The following is a 21,434-nucleotide window of genomic DNA, read 5'->3' as shown; positions in this document are numbered from 1 at the left end:
CTTTTCGTCATGAAGTTTTATTTGACGGAATCAAATTTTCGACTTCCGAAAAATTTAAGAACGAATTCTTACCTAAAAGAAAATTCCGGAAATATCGAGCAAAATCGTTTTCGAATCTTCTAAATTTTGGCCCGCTTACGACAACCCGAAATTTCAAACGGCTCTAATTCAGTTATTTGTTGACCGACGAGAAAAACAAAGGTAGTTTTGGATTCAGCGCGAAATTCTGCGTAACAAGGCATCTTTCCACGAAAAACAAGCGAGAAATCGACCGAACAATATCCTCCAGGGAAAAACGTGTCATTCCTTTTATCGACCATGTTTAACATTATCATAACTAATGGAATTTTATTAAACTAGAATGAAGAGATATTAAAAAGTTAAAGTTTTAGCAAATTAAGTTGAAAGCTCGATTTCTCGGGCTTCCATGGAAAGGAATTATGTAAATAGGGACGACCGAAAATGACTTTTTTTAACTTTTACCATTTTTGGCTTAAGAAGTTTTTTAATTAACTTAAAAGCCACCAGCTCAAAGAAATGGGAATAAGAAAATTTATGTGTTTATAGAGGATAGAAAAACGGAGGGAAAATGAGTCAGCGGTTTCTGCTTCTGGGGCGCGAGGATGTCAAAATGAATAAATGTCAGTTTATTTTACGTATCTCTTATTAATTTTTTTACTTTACCTTCCCAAAAATATCTAACATTACGGACTCATTTAAATCTGTAATATGAGTCTTTTTCGGACTCAATCCAAAAAAGTTATTTTTTATTATGCATTTGTTTATTTTATTATTTAAATTTTTTTATTAGTCCCTTCTCAAATTAAAATTTTTTAAACCTTGACACATTTGCCCTTCACATTTGTAATTTGGCATACTTAACAATCGACAGCAAAGTAGTAAGGTCCCTAAATTTTCTTACAATCGCATTACAATTACATTACACAATGGCCAGTCATCGCAACAAAAATTCGTAAATTTTAATAGACTTGTTCTATAGTTTTGTATTTTGGCACAAATAACATTTGAAAGTAAAGTAGTAGTGTGCCCAAATTTTGTATCAATCGAGTTACAATTACCGGAAATATAGCATTTTGGAGAAAATTTTGGAAATTTTTGACAGTCACTGTAACAAAAATTTGCAAAATTTGACACAATTGTCCTATAATTCTGTAATTTGGCACAGTCAACAATTAACAATGAAGTAGTAATCTCCCTATTTTTTATTACAATCGCCTTACAATTACCGGAATGACAGCATTTTTGACAACATTTTGGAAATTTTTGGCCTGTCACTGTCACAAAAATTTGTAAAATTTGGCACAATTGTCCTATAATTTTGTTATTTGGCACAGTTACCAATTGACAAGGAAGTAGTAATGTATCCAAATTTCATATCAATCGAGTCACAATTACCGAAAACACAGCATTTTTGAGAAAATTTTGGAAATTCTTGTAACAAAATTCACTGTAACTGTAACACAATCACTGTAACAAAATTCGTAAAATTTGCCACAATTGTCTTATAATTTTGTATTTCAGCCCACGATTTTATGAATTACACCTTGCAAAGTAGCTACATGGGAGGTATTGTAGTTAATTAATTGACCGTGCTGTGATAAAGCCCGAAAAATATACCTCCTGATTAGAACTGATCGGTTTCTTTCGTATTATTATTAGTGAAATTAATAGGAGATGTAGAGTCACTGGAATAATTTATGTATAAATTCCACGAAAATAGCCTTCGTTTATCAAGTCATATGTCGATTGCACACTGCTGGCGCAAAAATAAACTTGATAACCTATTTGTCATCAGCTGTGTTGGAACTGCAACATTGAGTCCAGATTTTTATTAGTCGACAAAGCTTCCTTTTTTTCTGTTTCTTCACAGATCTTGAAACCGAATTTTTCCCGTTTTATTGAGAAGCGTTGAGAAGCGATTACGGTTTTAGTGCCGCAATGTTTTAAACAGTTTCGTTATCAGACGATCTAATAAAAAGTTATCTTTAGTGACCTTTAAAATCGTTGATTTGTAGCATGGAATTTTTAGAGGATTAGAAAAAAATTAAAACGCCGCACAGGCCGTATTTTTAGCCGCCCAAAACGCACTTTGTTTCCAAAACCAGGCCGAAAAATCCGTTTTGGCACTCCAAAACTCCACATGACTAAGTGATTTTTTCGGCCCGCCTGTAGATCTGCCAATTCGACTTGTGGCGCGTCAAAGTAAAAACCTCCGATAATACAAACCGATTTCGTATTTATTTGAGATAAAGCAACAAATGGTGGGGAATATATTTTACTATAACGATAAACATGACAAATTTAGTCGTGGCGCCGGCAACGTCGAGGCGAGTAGAGCGATTCCCACACACTTGCGCCGAAATCCACGTGTGTTTTTATTTCCGTTCAAACATAAAATGTCAGTGGGCCACCAGAAGAAGAAACAGGAAGATGAAGACGAGTGTGAATTGCCGCCGCCCCCGGACGGCGGCTGGGGGTGGATGGTGGTATTCGGCTCGTTTATGATTCACATTATAAGTAAGTTAAAACTTCACACTTGGTTCATTGTCAGTTTGGTTTTGACACGACTTGACAGCTTAACTTGACAAGTTTAAATTGCTTGGTCGGATTTCGGTAGGTGAAGTCATTGACAGAGGCGTGTAAACACGCGACAGTAAACTCTCTCTTTCCGTATTATTTTATCTCCCACTGCTGGCGGTGGTACTATTCTTGTAATCTAGGCAGGCATAGTTCCAAAAGTTTGTAGACCAATGGAATGGTGCGCTCGGCCACTGTAAACGCGCTGGATGCTCGTAGGGAAAGGTCGGGAAAAGTGACAATTTCTCGCGTTTTTTGTGAATTTTATTCCACCGACTTTAAAATGGGTCACTGCGCTATTTGGCGCCAGAAATATCAAAGTGGCTGATAAAAATCTTTGACATCGAATCCGAGATTTTGCTCAAATGATGAAATCGCATCGGAAGTATTGTTATCATTATCAGTTTGTAGGAGTTTCAAAATTTGTTCCTGTGAAACTATCATAGTTCTTTATGGTTTAAAACACGAGTCTTTTTAAACGTGCGTCATACAATGTTTTATCTACGATTCTTTTCCGTTTCTAATTTATAAAATATATCCGAGGTCATTGCTATCGGTCCACTCTTTAAAAAGTAAAGTTGGCAGCAGCCCCTTGCAGTTTTTATTGGTAACAGTTGGCAGAAATGCAGAAATCCCTAATTTTCTCTTTAAAAAATGAAAAGCCTGATTTATCCCCAAAATTTTCGAAATTAAAAATCATCTGTCATCAAAATGTCAAAAATTTCTTTCTTCTTTACGGAGCAAAGCTTAAAATTTGAACTACCCAAATGTCATTGCAATAGCCCTAAAAATACCAAAATTACGAATTGGGTTAAAAAAAAAATTTGGTTGGTTTTAGAAAAAAAAATTTTGAAATTCATTCGGCACAGTTAATAGGCAAGCCTAAAATTGAAAACTCCTTAAATTTCATTGCAATAGCCCTAAAAATACCAAAATTACGAATTTTGTTAAAAAAATTAACAATTTTTGGTTCGTTCTTGAAATAAAAATTTCAAAAAATTGTGTTTTTGATGAAAAACTTGAAATTCGGCACAGTTAATAGGCAAGTTTAAAATTGTAAATTTCCCAAATTTTATTGCAATAGCTTCAAAAATACCAAAAATATGAATTTTAATTAAAAGTATTAAAAATTTTTGTTTGGTTCTAGAAAAAAAATCCAAAATTTGTGTTTTCCATATTTTTTCTTGTTATTCTAAAAAATATCACCATTTTCTTACAAAGATAAATAAGATGGCACCAATAAAGATTATTATTTAACGCTCAGAAAGGTAATAAGATTTATTACCGTTACAAAACGAAAAACATGTGTTTAGTGTATTTCCAATAGATATACTGCTTGATATTATTATTAAACGTATTTATAGAACACATTTTTATTGGTGTTAACGACAATTAAATATGATCACATTATTTAGCATCCTTAAATTTTTACTTTATCACACTAGTTCGTTGTCAAACCAATTATAAGCCCGTTAAAAACTGATTATTTTATACACATTTAATTGAGTAAGATCAGCGGTTAAGTAGATTCAAAATGTTAATAGTTCTGTTGGTACACATGTCCGCTTTAATAAAATAATATAATAAAATAATAAATAAATAATAAAAAAAAGACCGATTATCTGTCTATCAGGCGATGTCAAAAAGGTATAAAAATTATGGATGCGCCAAGGAAGTCAAATTTATATAAAACGGCTATTTGAGTATTTTTCAACATTTTATAGCAATAATTACAAAATTTATTTCCAAAGCTAGAGCTGTTATCAATTCTTGAAAAACGACTCTTATTTGTATAATTTATCAGACGCTATTAATAAATTTGTAGGGCACTTGCAAGTTTACCAACATATCATTTATAATTATTTTTAGATTCTGAAACAATGAGATTGTGATAATTTGAAACAATATAAATAATTTTAAAATATATTTTTTCTTCTTATAAGCGACAGTTTTCGAATTGTCTCGATTTTTCACCTCTTTGAAGCCTTTAGACACTCTAGAAATGGTCTTACTTCCGGTAAAACTCGTATAGAAAAATAGATCGCCTAATGGTGCTAACAGACTTTGCCATCGTACGTCAACCTTCATATGGAGAGAAAATAGGTAAAAAAATACATGAATATGTTGGCAATTTCCATTACCAATATTAGTGATATTAAGTCAGTGTCAACAAAATTTGAATTGTCTGCTTTTGTTCGCTCAAATAACGTTTTTATCAGAAAAAATAACAATAATCGGTAACCGCTCTTATCTGCTGTATTCATAATCTCCAGATCCCTTTATTGCCACCACAGAATTTATCATAACAATTATCTGAGTATTAATAACCGATTTGCTCGATTACTACATGCTTTACGTTTATTTCATTATCATTACAATGTGGAAGGCACGAACTTATCACCTCGCGGTTTGGTTGACCTCGACAGTTTGCTTAAAAATTTGGTCAATATTTTAATAGTTAAACACACTGATATGAGTTATCTGTCGATGTTTGTCAATAGGGAATCGGCTTTGTTACATTTTTGCTTCAAAACATATTTACTTCAACAAAATATATTGTTAAGGACGCCACTCGTGTTCTAATGGGCAAATTATTTCTATTTTTCTGTTCGCTGTTTTTAGCTGTAGATAAGTTCGCTAAGTGACTGCACGTGGAAAAGTTAATTAGTGTTTTTTTTATGTAAGAGTCAAAATTTTAGAACCTTAACAATCTACTGAAGATACTTCTAGTAATTTACGAAATCAGATCAAATATTTTATTTTACAAAGACATCCAAATCAAGATAATGAAACTAACATTCAGACTCGTTTCTAGACCACTAGTTCAAGAGTTACATTTTTTCGATTATCTTTGCTTTCTTATAGTTGTAAGAATTTAAAAATCGACTTGAAAGATAAAGTTATCTATAAAATTTGTTTGTCAGTTATTGTTCCATTGCACAAGAAAATTATGACAATATTTGTTAAGTGTAGGTTCATGGTTGACACTTTTATTCTCTCAAGTTCCTCAATTAATCATTTCCTGTTTTGCAAAATTTGATTTTAATTTTCGTGACTTCTTCCAATTGGTGGAAGCAAACTAAATCATTCTTACAGCGGCTTTGTGGATTCTTCGCTCATAATTTAAAATAGTACGTGAAGAAAGTTCTTGGTTGATAAGAAAGTCGTAAATTACTCAAGTAATGACAAGGGTAAATGGATTAATTTTTAATGCATTTTATTAATAATATTGGATTATGTAATCATTAATATTTATTCTAATCAGATGGAATTTGTTTTAATTTATTGGTTCCACAGTACGACCTAGATTGTTCTATCTAGATATCTATCATCGTTTCGAAGATATTTAGCTTTAAAAATTTCGGAACTGAAAATCTTATTCTCGAAACTTAAAACGACCATAACTAAGTTATTTGTTGTTGTACGTGGATTTGAAGATCAAATTTGGAATCTGCGTAAAATGAGCAAAAGTAATTTGTTTCACAAATAAACGAGATACTGACTAATTAAATATGTTTTCATTTTCAATATTTTTTTGCGAGGCGCAACGTAATTTTGGTATTTTTAGGGCTATTGCAATGAAATTTGGAGAGTTTACAATTCTAAGCTTGTCTGTTAACTGTGCCAAATTTCAAATTTTTTCCATAAAAAATCCAAATTTTAGAAATTTTCTTTTCTAGAACCAACTAAAAATTTTCAATATTTTTCAACAAAATTCGTAATTTTAGTATTTTTTAGGCTATTGCAATAATTAGGAGAGTTTACAATTCTAAGCTCGATTGAAAACACAAATTTTAAAATTTTTCAATCTTCAAAACTTTTGCCTTTTGGCGACAATCACAACTTCAAACGCTTGTAATTCGGATATTTGTTGACATACGGTAAAAATTCGCACAGTTTTGGATTCTGCGTAAAATGAGCACAAATAATGAAAGTTTATATTATATTTAGAAACATAATTATTCCGAAAAATAATTAACTTTATTGACAAATATCGAGATCCTACTGTATTTACTATTTCGCAAATTTGGAACAATAATGTTATTAAGAAACATTAAGAAATCCTCATAAAACACACTTGAAATAATAAATGTATCCGTCCAAACAAAGATAAATCAGTGAACCCAAAAATGAACATTACATAAACAAGTAATTTATAAATCATAGGATTCCGTATTCTATTTGACAACAGAAACAGTTCGGAACTGGAAATTTACTAAAAAAACCAAAAGAAACTATTATAAGAAACGTAAAAGATAAAACAACAATAAAAACCAAACAATTTTGATTGCATAAGTGTACAAAATGAATTTTTCTTTGTTGCAGCCGACGGTGTGACATATTCCTTCGGTGTCTTCTACGACGAATTTCTAACTTACTTCTCCGAAGGAAAAGGCGCAACTGCATGGATCCTTTCTATTTTGGTCGGAGTCACACTGTGCTCAGGTAAGACCCGAAGAAATAGGTCATCTAAACTTCGCCTGTTCCAACCAACGGGGCGGATCATTCAATACTTTTTCTAGAATACTCAATTACCTAACACAGCAACGACGAATTGAGCAAGAAATAAGAACAAACAGCTCCTTATCAACTGTTTTTGTTGCCAAGTGGTAACGTTTTCCGTTTAGATGTAATCTTTCAATCGTAGAAATTAGAATAACAATCAAAATCTGAGATTTCTCGAAGTCAATAAAGTGCATTTAAGAGTTTTGATAACATCATAAGGTTCAATTTTCAGGTCCGATTTCGAGCTCCTTCGTCAACAGATGGGGCTGCCGCGTCGTGACGATCGTCGGCGCCATCCTCGGCAGCATTTGCTTGATCCTTTCTGTGTTCGCCCAAAACGTCACCACTCTCTACTTCACCGTTGGCATAGGCACAGGCTTCGGCTTCGGTCTCGTTTACCTCCCCGCCATTGTAAGCGTGACAACTTACTTCGAAAAGAGACGCTCCTTAGCCACCGGAATCGCCGTCTGTGGCTCCGGCTTCGGCACATTCATCTTCGCTCCCATCATCACCAAACTCCTTGCAGAATTCGGGTGGAGAGGGGCCATGCTGATCATCGCAGGCACTGTCCTTGAGTGCATCATCTTCGGGGCTCTTTTCCGCCCGTTGCCGAGCGAAGAGAAAAGTCAAAAGCACGAGTTGAAGGTGATAGCAGCCAAAACCGATCTTCACATTTCTGAAGATAGTCTTCATGTGGTCAGCAATGGGGATAGGGAGATGCACAGGCCGCACAGTATTGACCGGTTTTCGGTTTCTGTGCAAAATGGAAAGGCGCAGAATGGAAATGAGGACGTGTCTAGAATGACGCTGAGTCAGCCGATGTTGGCACAGGTTGGGTACTCGCCAAAGCCGCATCGGTACGGCAGTCAGAGCTTGCGGAAATTCGGCCCAATAGACCGACAGGATATCTTCTACCAGGGGAGTCTGAAAAACATGCCTTCTTACCGATCACGCTTGGATGTTACCAACAAAGAAGTGACCCCCATGCTGACCACCAAACGTGCCTCTATCCTCAGAAGACGCTCTATTCAGAGCAGACACGCATCGAAAGTGTGCGGTTGCATTCCGTGCTCTGAAGAAGCCAAAGATACGCTCAACGAGATGCTTGATGTGGCTCTGTTTAAAGATTGGGTTTTTATTTTGTTCACTGTTAGCAACTTTCTGACCAGCATTGGATTAAATATGCCGTACGTGTATATTGTGCCCAAAGCGAGACTTCTTGGGATTTCTAAAGAAAACGCGGGTTTGCTATTGTCGGTCATTGGAATTGCCAATACGGTTGGTAGGATTATTCTGGGATACTTGTCAGACAAGCCTTGGGTCAATCGGCTTCAGATCTACAATTGGTGCCTCGTCATCTGCGGAATCGGTAGGTTGCTATTGTCAGAAAGCAATAGAAATGAGCTTATTTTGCATATTTGAGAGTGAAATCTGAAAGAAAAATGATGGCGCAGACAACTTCTTTCGGGACTGAAAAGTCACATTCCGGGACTTTCAACGGGCATAACTCATTTATTTGTTGTTACACGTCGCTTTTGAGACCGGAAGAAAAACGATGGCGCAAACTGCATCTCAGTAACTGTAATAGTTTCCGAGATATTTGATTTAAAAATTAGGAAAAGTGAAAATCAACTATCCGAAACTTTGATCGCTCATAATTCAGTTATTTGTGTACCGAATTTAAAAACTCTTATCTTTTTGGATTCAATGTAAAATTCTGAGCCCCAATAAGGCAAATTTCCTCCAAAAACAAGCGAGAAATTGACCGAAAAAAGTTCACATAGTCGTAATAGCCAAAATCGTCGTTCATAAGCTCATTTTTTTTGCTGCTGACTGTACTTCCGCAGTACCATCCAGAAAACAACAATTCTCTTTGCAGCAACGGCCTTCAGTTCGTTTTGCACAACATTCTACACCTTAGCAATATACGGATCAATCTTCGGATTCACAATCGGAGCGTACGTCGGTTTAACCTCTGTGATATTAGTGGATTTGTTGGGCCTTGAAAAACTGACCAACGCCTTCGGACTCTTACTTCTCTTCCAAGGACTGGCGTCTCTAGTCGGACCACCCATAGGAGGTACTGTCATCCTTTATACTATAGTCACCCCTACATTTTTTTTTACTTTTTTAGGTGTTTTGTACGACATCACCCTCTCGTACGACCCTGCGTTCTACTTGGCCGGAATTACCATTTGCCTCAGTGGGGTGGTACTGTTCCTCATTCCTCCAATTCAGCAACATCGAGAGAAAGTTGCGAAATTAAATTCGGAGGATGTATAGCAATTAAAGTTGCTCCCTTCGATGTGTGAGGGAGATTTTAGAGATTACCAAACTATTTAAATTATTATCTACGTTTTAGAACATATCATTCTTTAAGCTTGGACTGAAATGAAATCAGTTGTTGTTATTTATTGGGCTGCTGAGCAGCGACAAGGCTGAATGTGTTTTGATATTTATATTTAAGATGTGTGCATACTTAAGACAGTGAAAATGGCTTTAATTGTAGAATAAGAAATGCGCATTTTGTAAATATTTATACCTGATAGAATTTTGTAAATACGACACTGTTGTTATTTTATAAATAATTATACTATTTATTGTTAAAAAACAAACTTAATTTTGGGAAATTTTTGGGAGTTATTATTTGTCATTATTTCTTACACGAGACGTTTTACACGCAAATTGGAACTTCTGTTTTAAAAGAACATTTAATTTAACAGCCACACAGCATAGACATTTCTAGTTCACTGAAGATTCCACTCTATTTGAACCAACTTGCAGAACAAACGTAGAAACAGTCCACAAGAAACTCATCACCTGCAAGACATCTTTCAGCTTCCACCTCACTCCACCTTAAACCGCAAGATACTTTACCGTGGGTATGAACGAATATTCACAAAGAACTAATCCGTCCTGACCGAGGAAGAACGACTTTTGCAAACCGAGCATGAATAAGATCAAGATTTTCCGGTTTCTGATATTCCAACAGAGCCACGGGAAGTTAAGAGTGTTGTCGTACATCCGGTCGTACTGGAACAGTAAAATAAAACTTACAGTACAGTACAGTCGCCAGCAGAAGAAATGAACGAGATGTTGTAAACTCCCAGCATTGTTTTTTTTATAAAGCCTTATGTAACCCTTTTTCGGTCGATTTCTCTGCTTATTTTTTGCAGAATTTCGCGCAGAATTCAAAAAGGTGCGAATTTTTAGTGTGCAGCAACAAATAAGTGAGTTATAGTCGTTTGAATTTTTGGGTAGTCGCCAGATTTTTGATCAGAGCAAACCCAAAAAATTCAAAAGTTTACAAAAAAATTGTATTTTGGGTTGTGTTGGTTGCACTGCCATGAAATTTGGGGAGGTTGCTATTCTTAACCCATTTATTAATTCCACCAAATTTCAAAATTCTAGAGCAACAAATGCAAATTTTATTTTTTTTGATTTTAAGGACGAACCTAAAAAATTAAAAATTTTTGAAAAAAAATCATATTTTTAGTTGTGTTGGTGCCAATGCGATGAAATTTGGGAAGGTTGCTATTCTTAACCCATTTATTAATTGTGTCAAATATCAAAATTCTGGAGCACTAAACGCAGATTTTGGAAATTTTTGTGATCAGGACGAACCCAAAAAATTCAAAATTCTATAAAAAAAGTTGTATCTTTGGTTCTGTTGATGCCACTGCGATGAAATTTGGGGAAGATGCTATTCTTAACACATTTGTTAACTGCCCCAAATTTCAAAATTCTGGAGCAACAGACGCAGATTTAGAAAATTTTTATTTTTAGGACGAATTCAAAAGTTTACATATTATATACAAAAAATTGCATCTTTGGTGGTGTTGGTCCCACAGCGATGAAATTTGGAGAAGTTGCTAACTTTAACCCATTTATTAACTGTACCAAATTTCAAACTTCGAAAGCAACACACGTAGATATAGGAAATTTTTATTATCAGGACGAATCCAAAAATTTCAAAATTCTGTAGAAAAAAATTGGTATCTTTGATTGTGTTGGTGCCACAGCGATGAAATTTGGGGAGATTGCTATTCTTTTCTCATTTATTACGTGTATAAAAATTTTAAAATTTTGGAGTAGCAGACGCAGATTTTAGAAATTTTTGTTTTAAGGACGAACCCAAAAGATTGGCTAAAACTTCTTCGCTCAATTTCCCGCTTAATTTTGAAGCAAACTTTTATTATTGTATCTCGTTTTACGCAGAATTTCCCGCAGTTTCTAAATCCGGGCTCAAAATCCACAAACATAGTGCTCAGTTAAAAATTTCTTTTATGAGAATGCAAGTTCTCGAATTCAGAGTTTACTACACTTTCCGCCCAAAAGCTTTTTTTTGCTGCTTTCTGTACGTTCAACCAAGAGGTAATACTTCGTTTTTCAAAATTTGCGCGATGTGGACGACGAGGAGCGGTGTGAGCGCCGACACAAACATGCTGCTGATGGCCAAAAACAGGCCGAATTTCGAATTATCCTAAAAACTGTCCATAGAGCCTCATTGCAAGTTCAAAAGAAAGATACTTGCGACTAAAATGTTGAATAACATTGTAATTACAGCCGCCATTCCAAGGTAGAGGAGGAGGACGAACGACCTTAGAAGCTCCGAGTTTAACTTCTTTTCGATCCTACAAGAACAGTGTTAGAATTATTGTTGTCAGTTAAGAGTTAACTTGCAGTTTGACGGCCTGATGGCGGTCTACGCAACTGACCAGTTGCTGGAACACCACCTCTTGGTACTTCAGGTCCTGGAGCTTCTCATGGTCGTGGTAGTCCAAACTAATCCCCTCCAAAGTCGTGTTAATATTAAAGATATAGAACCTCAAATGCATCAACGTGTAGATGATGACACCTCCGTTAATAAAGGCGACGTACGCCAAGACTGGTAACGTCGCGAAGTAGAACCCCAATAGCGAATCCGCCATCTTATCAAAACTCCTTTCAATTAACACAGCACCGTACATTATATTCCTATCTGAAAACAGCCGCAGATGCGACAAAGAGTACATCAGAAGAACACTCAGCGAGGCCACTGTTGCGGCGGTTACGAGTTTTGATTCGGAGAGAATCTGCTCGGTGATTTTCTTCTGGAAGCGAGCGAGACTCCGAAAACGGGACATCGCGAGTTTGATGAAGAGTTTAGAAAGAACTCTTTCGGTGCTCAAGACTGTTGAGATTGTCACCAAACACTGAAAAATCTCATATAAAGAGGAAGGAAGTGAAGGACGTACCGAGCAGCTGATGAGGAAGAACGGACCGTATTGTAAGAAATGTTCAACGTTTGGGGAGAAGAGGAAATCGATGATTTGGATGATTCCGATGGTGCTGTGAAACAGGAAAATCACTATTAGAATGAATTTCACAGGACGTAGTTTCATCACTCCGAACGTCATTAAATATAAGAATTTTAAGGTGTCTGTGGGTTCGATTTCTTGGTTCAGAAGCTCCATTGTTGGAGAGTTCAATCGATGTGGAATGGAGAAGTGGAAATACAGTTGTAGCGGGTCATAGTCGTTACATATTTATTTATTATTGAAGAAATAAAAGCATCTAGTTCTATTGGTTTCATTAAAAAAGTTGTTCTAATAGGAAATCGATATGCAAAGTGCTTCTTGATATTCTTGTATGTAATTTTCTGTTTAATCATTTAAAGGAGTTTTACTCTAATCTTTGGGGATTTGAAGTTTTTAAATTCCCGAATTTTTGGTTTCTCAGTTTTTGGCTTTGAGTCTTTGATTTAAAGTGGAATTTAAAAGGAACAAAGCGCGGGAAAAATGGAGGCGCTAACTATCTCTTACTATCTGAGCGTTTAATTCAGCATAACTCGGTTGTTTGTTGTCGTATCTAAATTTTAAACCCAGATTCGGTATTTGCGCGAAATCCTGCGTAAAATAAGTCTAACAACGCAAAATTACTCTAAAAAATAAGCGAGATATTGATTTCAAAACTTTGACATAGTTTTAGTAAAGCATTTTTCCCAAAAAAAAAATAGAATTTTTAACTTTCCGAAAATATAAAAACGAATTTTTGGCTAAAAAATCGCGAGAAAAACAATGACAATAGCCGTTTTTTTCGTCGTAGTTTCCGAGATATTGAGCTAAAACGAGATAGAATACCACAAATTTTCTCCAAAAATATACAAGAAACCGACCGAAAAACGTAATGTATAAAAACTCAGTGCACATTTTACAAATCAGCAGGCATTTATTTTAAAAAATCAACTCTAATTTACAACGACACATGAGCAACCCCCCATCAAAAAACTCCGTCTCCAAAACCACCCCACTCGCCCCCTGTAAAAAGTTCTCCACCAAAGACAGAATCTGTGGGGAAATCACCTCCGTGGTATAAAAATTCGAACTTCCACCTTTCTTCACCCCGCAGTTTTGATGCCACTCGGAAACCAAACGATTTTGGGTGTAGAGTTTATGTTGGATACGCAGAAAACTGACGTCCTCCCCTGTGTGGTAGTTAAACTCCAGCCGAATTTTCTGTTTCTTCAAAAAGGGCGCAGGGATGTGAACTTGGTGGTGTAAAACATTCCGGACGGTTTCTTCAGAGACCTGCCAGAACATTTGGCCATCTTCGCCACTCTCTTTGAGCGATAGGGCGGTGATGTGGAAGTCGGACATTTTCGTGGTCACTGCAGAAAAAAGGGAAATTAATAAAAAATTGAAGGAAAAAAAAGGGAAATTTGAAGTACGTACCTGAGAGTAAAACAAGCGTCAAGTTGGATGGAAACCAGCGTTTGAGTAAAATAAAAAGGGTATGTTCTGAGGTATAAGTGGGATTTTTGGGGGTGAAATTGTGGTGGGATTAACCGGTAGAGGGGTGGTAATGATTCGGGGAAAATCCTAAGTGGCTACCCACTAAATCTCGTCCTTAATTTGGGGCGATAAATATGTCATTATCCTGTAATTACCTTTGTATCTTCTTTGCACTGAAAAAACAGCAACTTGATCTGCCCAATATTTTAGACAGTCAGAAAGCAATGAAACTTCACAATTTCTCTATCCAAATGTCATTACAAATTTTTTACGGACCATACGAAGCTCATGGTTTGACTAAACACAGACCTCAAAAATTCAACGCTCTTTTGGGTAAGTTTAGGTTCTCATATACGTTATTAAAGCACTTTTTTTCCAAAGAAAAACTGCTAGAGTTGGGATATAAATTTACAGTCACACCCGTAAGTCGTCTCAATGGTTTTACTGTCTGGTACAAAGGCAAAGAAATTTATAGATGTAATATTCAGTATTTCGTGTTTAATGCTAGGTACGAAGAGGATCGAGTGGCGCAGAATGTAGTGCAAAGTATTGAAGAAACATTAGTGAGGTTTAATGAGTCAAATGTCCGTACTTTTAGGAGATGTAAAACGTAGTAAAGTGTTGTCTTAGGAAGATGTCGTTTCAAATGTTTTTGTGTTTATCGGATTTAGAGTTTCTGATGTATTTTTGGTTATGTTGGTGCCACAGCGATGAAATTTGAGGAGGTTGCTACTCATAAATCGTTTATTAACTTTACCAAATTTCAAAATTCTCAGGCAACAGACGCAGATTTTAGAAATTTTTATATTTAGGACAGACCCAAAAGTTTTAAAATTCTACAAAAAAAATTTGATTGTGATCTGATTGTGTTGGTGCCACTGCGATACTTCCACCAAATTTCAAAATTTCAGAGGAGCAGACGCAGATTTTAGAAATTTTTATTTTTAGGACGAACGCAAAAGTTTAAAAAGTCTATTAAAAAAAATTGGATCTTTGGTTGTGTTGACACCACATCGCTGAAATTTGGGTAAGTTACTGCTCTCAACTCATTTATTAACTGTTTAAAATTTTAAAATTCTGAAGCAATAGGCGCAGATTTTCGAATACGCTGTTTATTAGTAGATCATCTTAAATTTGAGTTAATTTGTCCGTATAAAACTAAAGTTAAAATACGAAAAATAAAATTTTAAAATTCAGCATCGTAGTGTGTTTATTTTCATCCCTATCTACTTCTGATAATCCAAATACATACATAAAAATACACTTTTAAAAGGATTATTATTTTCCAATTTATTCCTTTTTTCTTTTTTTTAATTCAACGAATACAACTTTTTTATCCAAGGTTTTTCAGTTTGTTATAAAATGATAAGAAAAAAGCTTAAATAGTCTTCCATTTGGCATTCTTCTTCACTTATCCAACGTCTTTAAGTCGAAAAACTCTCCACTTTTAGAATGTCATTTGGGGTTCTTGTCGCGTTCCTCCAAATTATTTCTAGTAAGTTCCCCATAATTTTTGTAAAAAAGTACGAAAAGTCCCGACAATTTCAGATGCATTTGGACAGCACTGGACTTATGCCGATCAAGGTGTGTAACAAAAAAATTTCCAAAATCTTCGTACTAAACCCGAATTTTGCAGCAAACTGGCCTAAATCTTGCACAGGCGATCTGCAGTCTCCAATTGATCTGCCATTTAAGAACGTCACTGCAGTTAAGTACAGCAACTTCACCTTAAGTTCCAACTCACACAAGGAGCTGAAAGCAACTCTGACTAACAACGGGCATTCAAGTTAGTTAATTTTTCCGTGATCATTTCACATCCTTCTTTTAATTTCAGTTGAGTTGAAATTTCCCAACGACGAACTAACTGTTACTGGCGGTGATCTTCGCAGCGACTTCGTTTTGGATTCGTTTCATTTTCACTGGTCATCCGAGCACACGGTCAACAACTCAAGGTTTTTTTTGGAAGGTCATTTTGTGTATTACAACAAAAAGTTTCCCAGTTTGGCCAAAGCTAAAGAAAGTAAAGACGGCATTGCTGTTTTCGGTGTTTTATAACGTTAGTACAAGATTTTTTCTAATTTATTTCAAGATTTATTCAAGGTATCTGAATCGCCCAACGAAGCATTTAATTTCACCAGCGAAATCGAAAAAGTTGCTCACAAAACTGCTCAGACTGTGGAACTAACAAAACCTGTAACTTTAGCATCGTTTTTGCAATGTTCATAATTATTTTCGTTATCCTGGTTCGTTGACAACGCCTGATTGCAGTGAGGTGGTGATTTGGACTGTTTTTTCTAAAGCTTCTCATATTTCGGATAAACAGGTACAAAATACTGATTGTATGAAATCCATATCGAACTTCACTTTCAGATTAAAGCCTTGACGTAAATTTGGAATGGGGAGGATAAACCTGTGAAAGAAAATAACGGGATATTACAGAAAAGAAATGGAAGAAAGATTTTTTTCAATCAGAAGTGAACATGAGGTTTCTTTTAATCATATCTATGGAATTTGCAGTTTTTCGATTTCTGGGGAGTTTGTTGTGTTTTGTTAATTGTCTTATTTTGCATATTAAAATTATTTCAGGAATTATTAACTAACACTCTAGTTTTAGTTGACCTATTCCACATGATACATATTATATTGTCCCGCAAAATCAACGCAATCATTTTATTGACAATCCACGGTGGGATAGAATCGAAAAATGGCCTAAAGTCGAAAAATTAAAATAAATTAAAAAAATGGTGCCACAGCGACGAAATTTAGGAAGGTTGCTATTTTTAACTCATTTATTAACTGTACCAAATTTCAAAATTCGGGAGCAACAGACGCGGATTTTAAAAATGTATACTATCAGAACAAACCCAAAAAATTCTAAAAAAAAATTTTTGGTTGTGTTATTGCCAGAGCGATAAAATTCAGAGATGTTACTTCTATAAACTTGTTTATTAATTGTAGCAAATTTCAAAATTCTGGAGCAACATATGCAGATTTTAGAAGTTTTTATTTTTCGGGCCAATACAAAAAAATTGAAATTGAAATTCTATAAAAAAATTGTATCTTTGGTTGTCTGGATACCACAACAATGAAATTCGGCGAGATTGCTATTCTTAACTAATTTATTAACTGATGTAAATTTCGAAAATTTGAAGCAAAAGTCACAGTTTTTAGAAATTTTTATTAAAAGGACGAACTCATAAAATTCAAAATTCAAAAAAAAAAAAGTATCTTTGGTTGTGTTGGTGCCACTGCGATTAAATTTAGAGTAGTTGCTATTCTTAACTCATTTAATAACTACAAAATTTTAGAATTTTGGAGCAACAGACGCGGATTTTAGAAATTTTTGTTGTCAGAACGAATTCAAAAAAATCAAAATTTTGTAGCAAAATTGTATCTTCGGTTGTGTTGCTGCCACAACCATTAAATTTGGGAAGGTTTTTACTATTAACTCTTTTATTAACTGTACTAAATTTCAAAATTCTGGAGCAACAGACGCAGATTTTAGAGATTTTTATTTTTAGAACCAATCTAAAAGAATCGAAATTCTATAAAAAACATTGTATCTTTTGTTGTCTTGGCGCTACTGCGATGAAATTCGGGGAGATTGCTATTCTCAACTCATTTATTAACTGTTTTAAATTTCAAAATTCTGGAGCAACACTTACAATTTTTGAAATTTTTTTTAAAAGAACGAACCAAAAAAACTCAAAATTCTGTAGAAAAAAATGGTATCTTTCGTTATGTTGGTGCCACTGCGATGAAATTTGAGGAGTTTGCTCTTCTGAACTTATTTATTACGTGTACCAAATTTCAAAATTCTGTAGCAACAAACGCAGATTTTAGAAATTTTTATTTTTAAGTCGAACACTGAAAATTAAAAATTAAAAAATAACCCCCAAATATTTATTATGCTACTTAAGAAAATTAAAAAACAAACATAAAAAACTTTATAGATAATATGTTCACGCCTGATTAAAATAAATTTTCCTTCCATTTCTTTCCTGCAGTTTCCTGAAATTTGCTTTCAGAGGTTGATTGTCCTCATCCCAAATTTGAGTCAAGACATCAATCTAAAAGTGAAGTTTAATCGGAATTTTATACAAGCAGTATTTTGTACCTGTTTATCCGAAATATGCGAAGTTTTAGAAAAAACAGTCCAGACCACCACCTCATCACAATTGGGTGTTGTCAACGAACCACGATAACGAAAATAATTGTGGACATTTATAGGCAAAAACGGCTCTAAGCTTACAGGCTCTGCTAGCTCCACAGTCTGATTAACTTTATGAGCAACTTTTTCTATTTCCTTTACAAAATTGAACGCTTCGTTGTGCCATTTAGATACCTTGAAAAAGTCTTAAGATATAAATAGTAGAAAAAATCTTGTACTAACTTTATAGAACACTCCGAAAACGGCAATTCCGTCTTTAATTCCTCTTGCTTTGGTAAAATTGCCATAGTTTCTGTCATAGTACACAAAATGACCTTCCAACGGATATTTTATGTTATTGACTGTGTGCTCGGATGACCAGTGAAAATGAAACGAATCCAAAACGAATTCGCTGCGGAGACCGCCGCCCGAAACTGTGAGTTCATCGTTGGGAAATTTCAATACAACTGTATGCCCGTTATTTGTAAGAGTTGTTTTCAGCTCCTTATGTAAATTACGACTAAACTTAAAGTTGTTGAAATTAACTGTAGTAATATTCTTAAATGGCAGATTAATCGGAGACTGCAGTTCGCCTTTGCAGGATTGAGGCCACTTTTCTGCAAAGCCTAATTTAGTACAAACATTTTGAAAAAGTTCGGTCTTACACCTTGATCTGCATGAGTCCAGTGCTGCCCTAATGCACCTGAAATTATCGTCACTTTTTGTAGCTTTTCACAAAAACGAAAGGAAACTTACAAGAAATAATTTGGACGAAGACGACAATTACTGAAACTGACATGATAAAGGCACTGGACTAATTGCTTTAATTTTGGTCTATTTATGTCGGTTTATCGTGTTTGACTGAAAAATATGCATGCTAGAAATTTGACGTCAATTTAAAAGGTATTTAATTTTTAATTTGAAAATAACACGAGTTAGATATTTTGTTGATTGAAAAATGTTTTTGAAAGTAAGTTTCCGTGTATTTACACTAGCTGGAATAGATAAGAACATTTAAAATCTATGAATGAATATTTATAAACAATGGAATCACGCAACAGTTTTGACAAACTACGTATTTTACTGATAAGAGATGTACCGAGTTAAGTATTCGTGATTCAATGCTGATTAGGAACAAATTCATTATTCAGAAGCTATTTTTCACACACGTGTTTTTATGGAACTTTTGAACTATTTTATCTACAATTTTTCTTCGAAAAATTTTTCTAAAAATTACTCCACGTTTTTTGTCATGAAAGTTCTGAATGCCAAGAAATAAAAACTTTATTAACACCGCGTCAGAAAGCAGAGATCTCAACCTTTACAATGACGCATTACAATAAAAAATCGAAATACCAGTTTAGGAGTTTTCTGCAAAAGTGTCAAAAAATTTTTGAAAACTGTTCGTTTTTTTAAATTTTCATCAGTTTTTCTCAAATATCTTGGCGAAAACTAACTCTTCCGGCGACTTCTTTAGATCGTTGGGAAGCTTATTTAATTACGTTTCTGATGATGTAATATGGAGTTTCATGACTTTAAGCAAAACTGAAAAAAAAACCAAAGAGGACGCGGGGTATTAAAGGAATTTATTTTACAATTATCTGTGAGTCCGGACCTAATGGTTTTAGAATAAGGTAGCAATTCTACCTTAGAAGTATCTTTTCAGAGCTCCAGTTCAAATTTTGTCCAAAATTTGTCGACTAGTGTATTGTTTTTGGTAATTTTCTGTACATCTTCAGATAAAAAAATTCCAAAATTTGTCTCATTTGACTTACAATTTTGCAATTTAAGACAAGTGATAAGCAACTCCAAATTAATTACCTCCACAAATTTTATTACTGTGGGATTAAAATTACCAGAGTTATAGCCCCCTTAACATATAATTTCAGAAGTTTTTGATTCATCTTTAAAATAAAAATTCCAAAATTTGTTTCTTCCAAACTAAAACTTTGCAATTTGGCAGAGTTAATAAGCAAACCTAAATTAGCAACCTACCTTAATTTCATCGCTGTGGCACCAACACAACAAAAGATTTTTTTTTCTACAAAATTTTGAATTTTTTGAGTTCGTTCTGGTAAGTAAAATTTCTAAAATCCGCGCCAGTAGCGCCAGAATTTTGAAATTTGACACAGTTATTAAATGAGTTTAAAAGTAGCAACCTCATCAAATTTCATCGCTGTGGCACCAACATAACCAAAGATATTTTTTTTTTCACAAAATTTTGACCTTTTTGATTTCGTTCTGATAATAAAAATTTCTAAAATCTGCATCTGTTGCTCCAGAATTTTGAAATTTGGTACAGGTAATAAATGCGTTAAGAATAGCTCCCAAATTTCATTACTGTGGCACTAACAAAACCAAAAACACATTTTTTTATAGAATTTTGAATTTTTTGGGTTCGTTCTGATAATAAAAATTTTTAAAAGTCGGGTCTGTTGCTTCAAAATTTTGAACTTTGGCACAGTTGATAAATGAGTCAAGAATAGTAATCTCCCTAAATTTCATCGCTGTGACACTAACACAACCAAAGATACAATTTTTTTTATAGAACATATTTTTCTGAAGTTTTTTTTAAATTTGATTTCTTACACGCCAATTGTAGTTTCTCACACTTATATCCAAACCATCGAACATTAAAGGTTCTTCTAAGAATCCAATCTATACTAATTACATATCCAGCGGTACATTATTAAAATCTGGTTCGATATATAAGGACCAACGCGCACACCTGTCTGAAATATCGCGATATAAAGTCCGCTCCTATCATTACTTTCTTTAGTCTTTTTTACCAAAATGAATACAAACTTCGGCGAAAAAAAGCCCATGAAAGGTACTCCCTCGGGTATTTAACACAAAACTTGAAACACATGAATTTTCTTTCAGACGACCCACTGAAAATTTTACGTTATGTAGCATCCGATTTTTTCCAGTTTCAATTAGTTAAAATTGCTCTAAGCATCATCCTGTTGGTCCACGTCAGCACAGTTTTCGCAGCACTTTACTACATTCTCTTCGTTTTCGAAGATACCAAAACCAAAGTCGTTTCTTTTGCCTTCGCTCTGGGAGAATTCTACGTACGTAAAATTAAAATTACGTGTTCTTTATTAACATAATTTCTGCAGCCAATGTTGGCTTTGATTACCCTCTTATATAAAAACAAACTGGTAAGTGAAATGCACGAAGAAATTCGTTTGTGGTCAATCGACAACGCAGGGAGTGAAGTCAGATCTAGAATTAAAAGACATGCTAAAGTCTTGACGATTTTTATTTCGGTGACGATGTGCATCGGACTTTGCGGCTCTGTTCTTGTTTTTCCCAATTTAGAGCACGATATTGAATGGTTTATTGTGATTCGGATTATCCAGGATTACTGTCCCGATCATTTTCAACTTCTTGCATTTTTATAT

The 21,434-nt window shown here is 34.5% G+C and overlaps 6 protein-coding genes across 6 annotated transcripts; 3 read left to right on the top strand and 3 right to left on the bottom strand.

Annotated features, from left to right (window-relative positions):
* Window positions 1-2,313: 2,313 nt before the first annotated feature.
* On the top strand, window positions 2,314-10,210 carry Mct1 (Monocarboxylate transporter 1). The gene is made up of 5 exons (XM_088037315.1): window positions 2,314-2,538; window positions 6,925-7,044; window positions 7,337-8,473; window positions 8,984-9,184; window positions 9,239-10,210. The coding sequence occupies exons 1-5, from the start codon at window positions 2,418-2,420 to the stop codon at window positions 9,385-9,387; spliced, it is 1,728 nt and encodes a 575-aa protein (XP_087893441.1). The 5' UTR covers window positions 2,314-2,417; the 3' UTR covers window positions 9,388-10,210.
* Window positions 9,567-12,560, bottom strand: LOC148174668 (uncharacterized). Its single transcript, XM_088036897.1, has 8 exons — window positions 12,342-12,560; window positions 11,788-12,299; window positions 11,639-11,738; window positions 11,486-11,587; window positions 9,982-10,137; window positions 9,856-9,924; window positions 9,769-9,798; window positions 9,567-9,671 (listed from the first exon to the last, which is right to left on the bottom strand). The coding sequence occupies exons 1-8, from the start codon at window positions 12,558-12,560 to the stop codon at window positions 9,567-9,569; spliced, it is 1,293 nt and encodes a 430-aa protein (XP_087893023.1).
* A 759-nt stretch (window positions 12,561-13,319) lies between these two features.
* On the bottom strand, window positions 13,320-13,685 carry LOC148174667 (retinal rod rhodopsin-sensitive cGMP 3',5'-cyclic phosphodiesterase subunit delta-like). Its single transcript, XM_088036896.1, has one exon. The coding sequence runs from the start codon at window positions 13,683-13,685 to the stop codon at window positions 13,320-13,322; it is 366 nt and encodes a 121-aa protein (XP_087893022.1).
* Window positions 13,686-14,011: 326 nt separating this feature from the next.
* On the top strand, window positions 14,012-14,942 carry LOC148174666 (uncharacterized). Its single transcript, XM_088036895.1, has 5 exons — window positions 14,012-14,210; window positions 14,259-14,461; window positions 14,508-14,572; window positions 14,690-14,702; window positions 14,910-14,942. Exons 1-5 carry the CDS (start codon window positions 14,012-14,014, stop codon window positions 14,940-14,942), a joined length of 513 nt encoding a protein of 170 aa, XP_087893021.1.
* A 312-nt stretch (window positions 14,943-15,254) lies between these two features.
* On the top strand, window positions 15,255-16,622 carry LOC148174665 (carbonic anhydrase 6-like). The gene is made up of 3 exons (XM_088037110.1): window positions 15,255-15,663; window positions 15,712-15,933; window positions 15,978-16,622. The coding sequence occupies exons 1-2, from the start codon at window positions 15,330-15,332 to the stop codon at window positions 15,930-15,932; spliced, it is 555 nt and encodes a 184-aa protein (XP_087893236.1). The 5' UTR covers window positions 15,255-15,329; the 3' UTR covers window position 15,933; window positions 15,978-16,622.
* A 1,144-nt stretch (window positions 16,623-17,766) lies between these two features.
* On the bottom strand, window positions 17,767-18,899 carry LOC148174664 (putative carbonic anhydrase 3). The gene is made up of 5 exons (XM_088037031.1): window positions 18,784-18,899; window positions 18,695-18,730; window positions 18,271-18,644; window positions 17,995-18,222; window positions 17,767-17,947 (listed from the first exon to the last, which is right to left on the bottom strand). The coding sequence occupies exons 1-5, from the start codon at window positions 18,824-18,826 to the stop codon at window positions 17,840-17,842; spliced, it is 789 nt and encodes a 262-aa protein (XP_087893157.1). The 5' UTR covers window positions 18,827-18,899; the 3' UTR covers window positions 17,767-17,839.
* Between the last annotated feature and the right edge of the window lie 2,535 nt (window positions 18,900-21,434).

Source organism: Gnatocerus cornutus, chromosome 5 (genome assembly GCF_029298725.1).
Source record: "Gnatocerus cornutus isolate USDA-ARS CGAHR chromosome 5, icGnaCorn1.1, whole genome shotgun sequence".
Lineage (NCBI taxonomy): Eukaryota > Metazoa > Arthropoda > Insecta > Coleoptera > Tenebrionidae > Gnatocerus > Gnatocerus cornutus.
This window is presented reverse-complemented; position numbering and strand designations above follow the sequence as displayed.

Coding starts and splice junctions, on each gene's coding strand:
- LOC148174667 (XM_088036896.1), bottom strand. CDS start 13,685: ATGTTCTGGCAGGTCTCTGAAGAAACCGTCCGGAATGTTTTACACCAC.
- Mct1 (XM_088037315.1), top strand. CDS start 2,418: ATGTCAGTGGGCCACCAGAAGAAGAAACAGGAAGATGAAGACGAGTGT. Junction 2,539..6,924: donor GTTTATGATTCACATTATAA/GTAAGTTAAAAC, acceptor TCTTTGTTGCAG/CCGACGGTGTGACATATTCC. Junction 9,185..9,238: donor AGTCGGACCACCCATAGGAG/GTACTGTCATCC, acceptor TTACTTTTTTAG/GTGTTTTGTACGACATCACC.
- LOC148174664 (XM_088037031.1), bottom strand. CDS start 18,826: ATGTCAGTTTCAGTAATTGTCGTCTTCGTCCAAATTATTTCTT. Junction 18,731..18,783: donor CTTCGTCCAAATTATTTCTT/GTAAGTTTCCTT, acceptor CGATAATTTCAG/GTGCATTAGGGCAGCACTGG. Junction 18,223..18,270: donor TTTTCGGAGTGTTCTATAAA/GTTAGTACAAGA, acceptor GACTTTTTCAAG/GTATCTAAATGGCACAACGA.
- LOC148174666 (XM_088036895.1), top strand. CDS start 14,012: ATGTCATTATCCTGTAATTACCTTTGTATCTTCTTTGCACTGAAAAAA. Junction 14,211..14,258: donor AAAATTCAACGCTCTTTTGG/GTAAGTTTAGGT, acceptor TTTTTTCCAAAG/AAAAACTGCTAGAGTTGGGA. Junction 14,462..14,507: donor TGAGGTTTAATGAGTCAAAT/GTCCGTACTTTT, acceptor GTGTTGTCTTAG/GAAGATGTCGTTTCAAATGT.
- LOC148174668 (XM_088036897.1), bottom strand. CDS start 12,560: ATGGAGCTTCTGAACCAAGAAATCGAACCCACAGACACCTTAAAATTC. Junction 12,300..12,341: donor TCTTCCTCATCAGCTGCTCG/GTACGTCCTTCA, acceptor GAGATTTTTCAG/TGTTTGGTGACAATCTCAAC. Junction 9,799..9,855: donor CAAATAGAGTGGAATCTTCA/GTGAACTAGAAA, acceptor CTTTTAAAACAG/AAGTTCCAATTTGCGTGTAA.
- LOC148174665 (XM_088037110.1), top strand. CDS start 15,330: ATGTCATTTGGGGTTCTTGTCGCGTTCCTCCAAATTATTTCTAGTAAG. Junction 15,664..15,711: donor GACTAACAACGGGCATTCAA/GTTAGTTAATTT, acceptor TTTTAATTTCAG/TTGAGTTGAAATTTCCCAAC.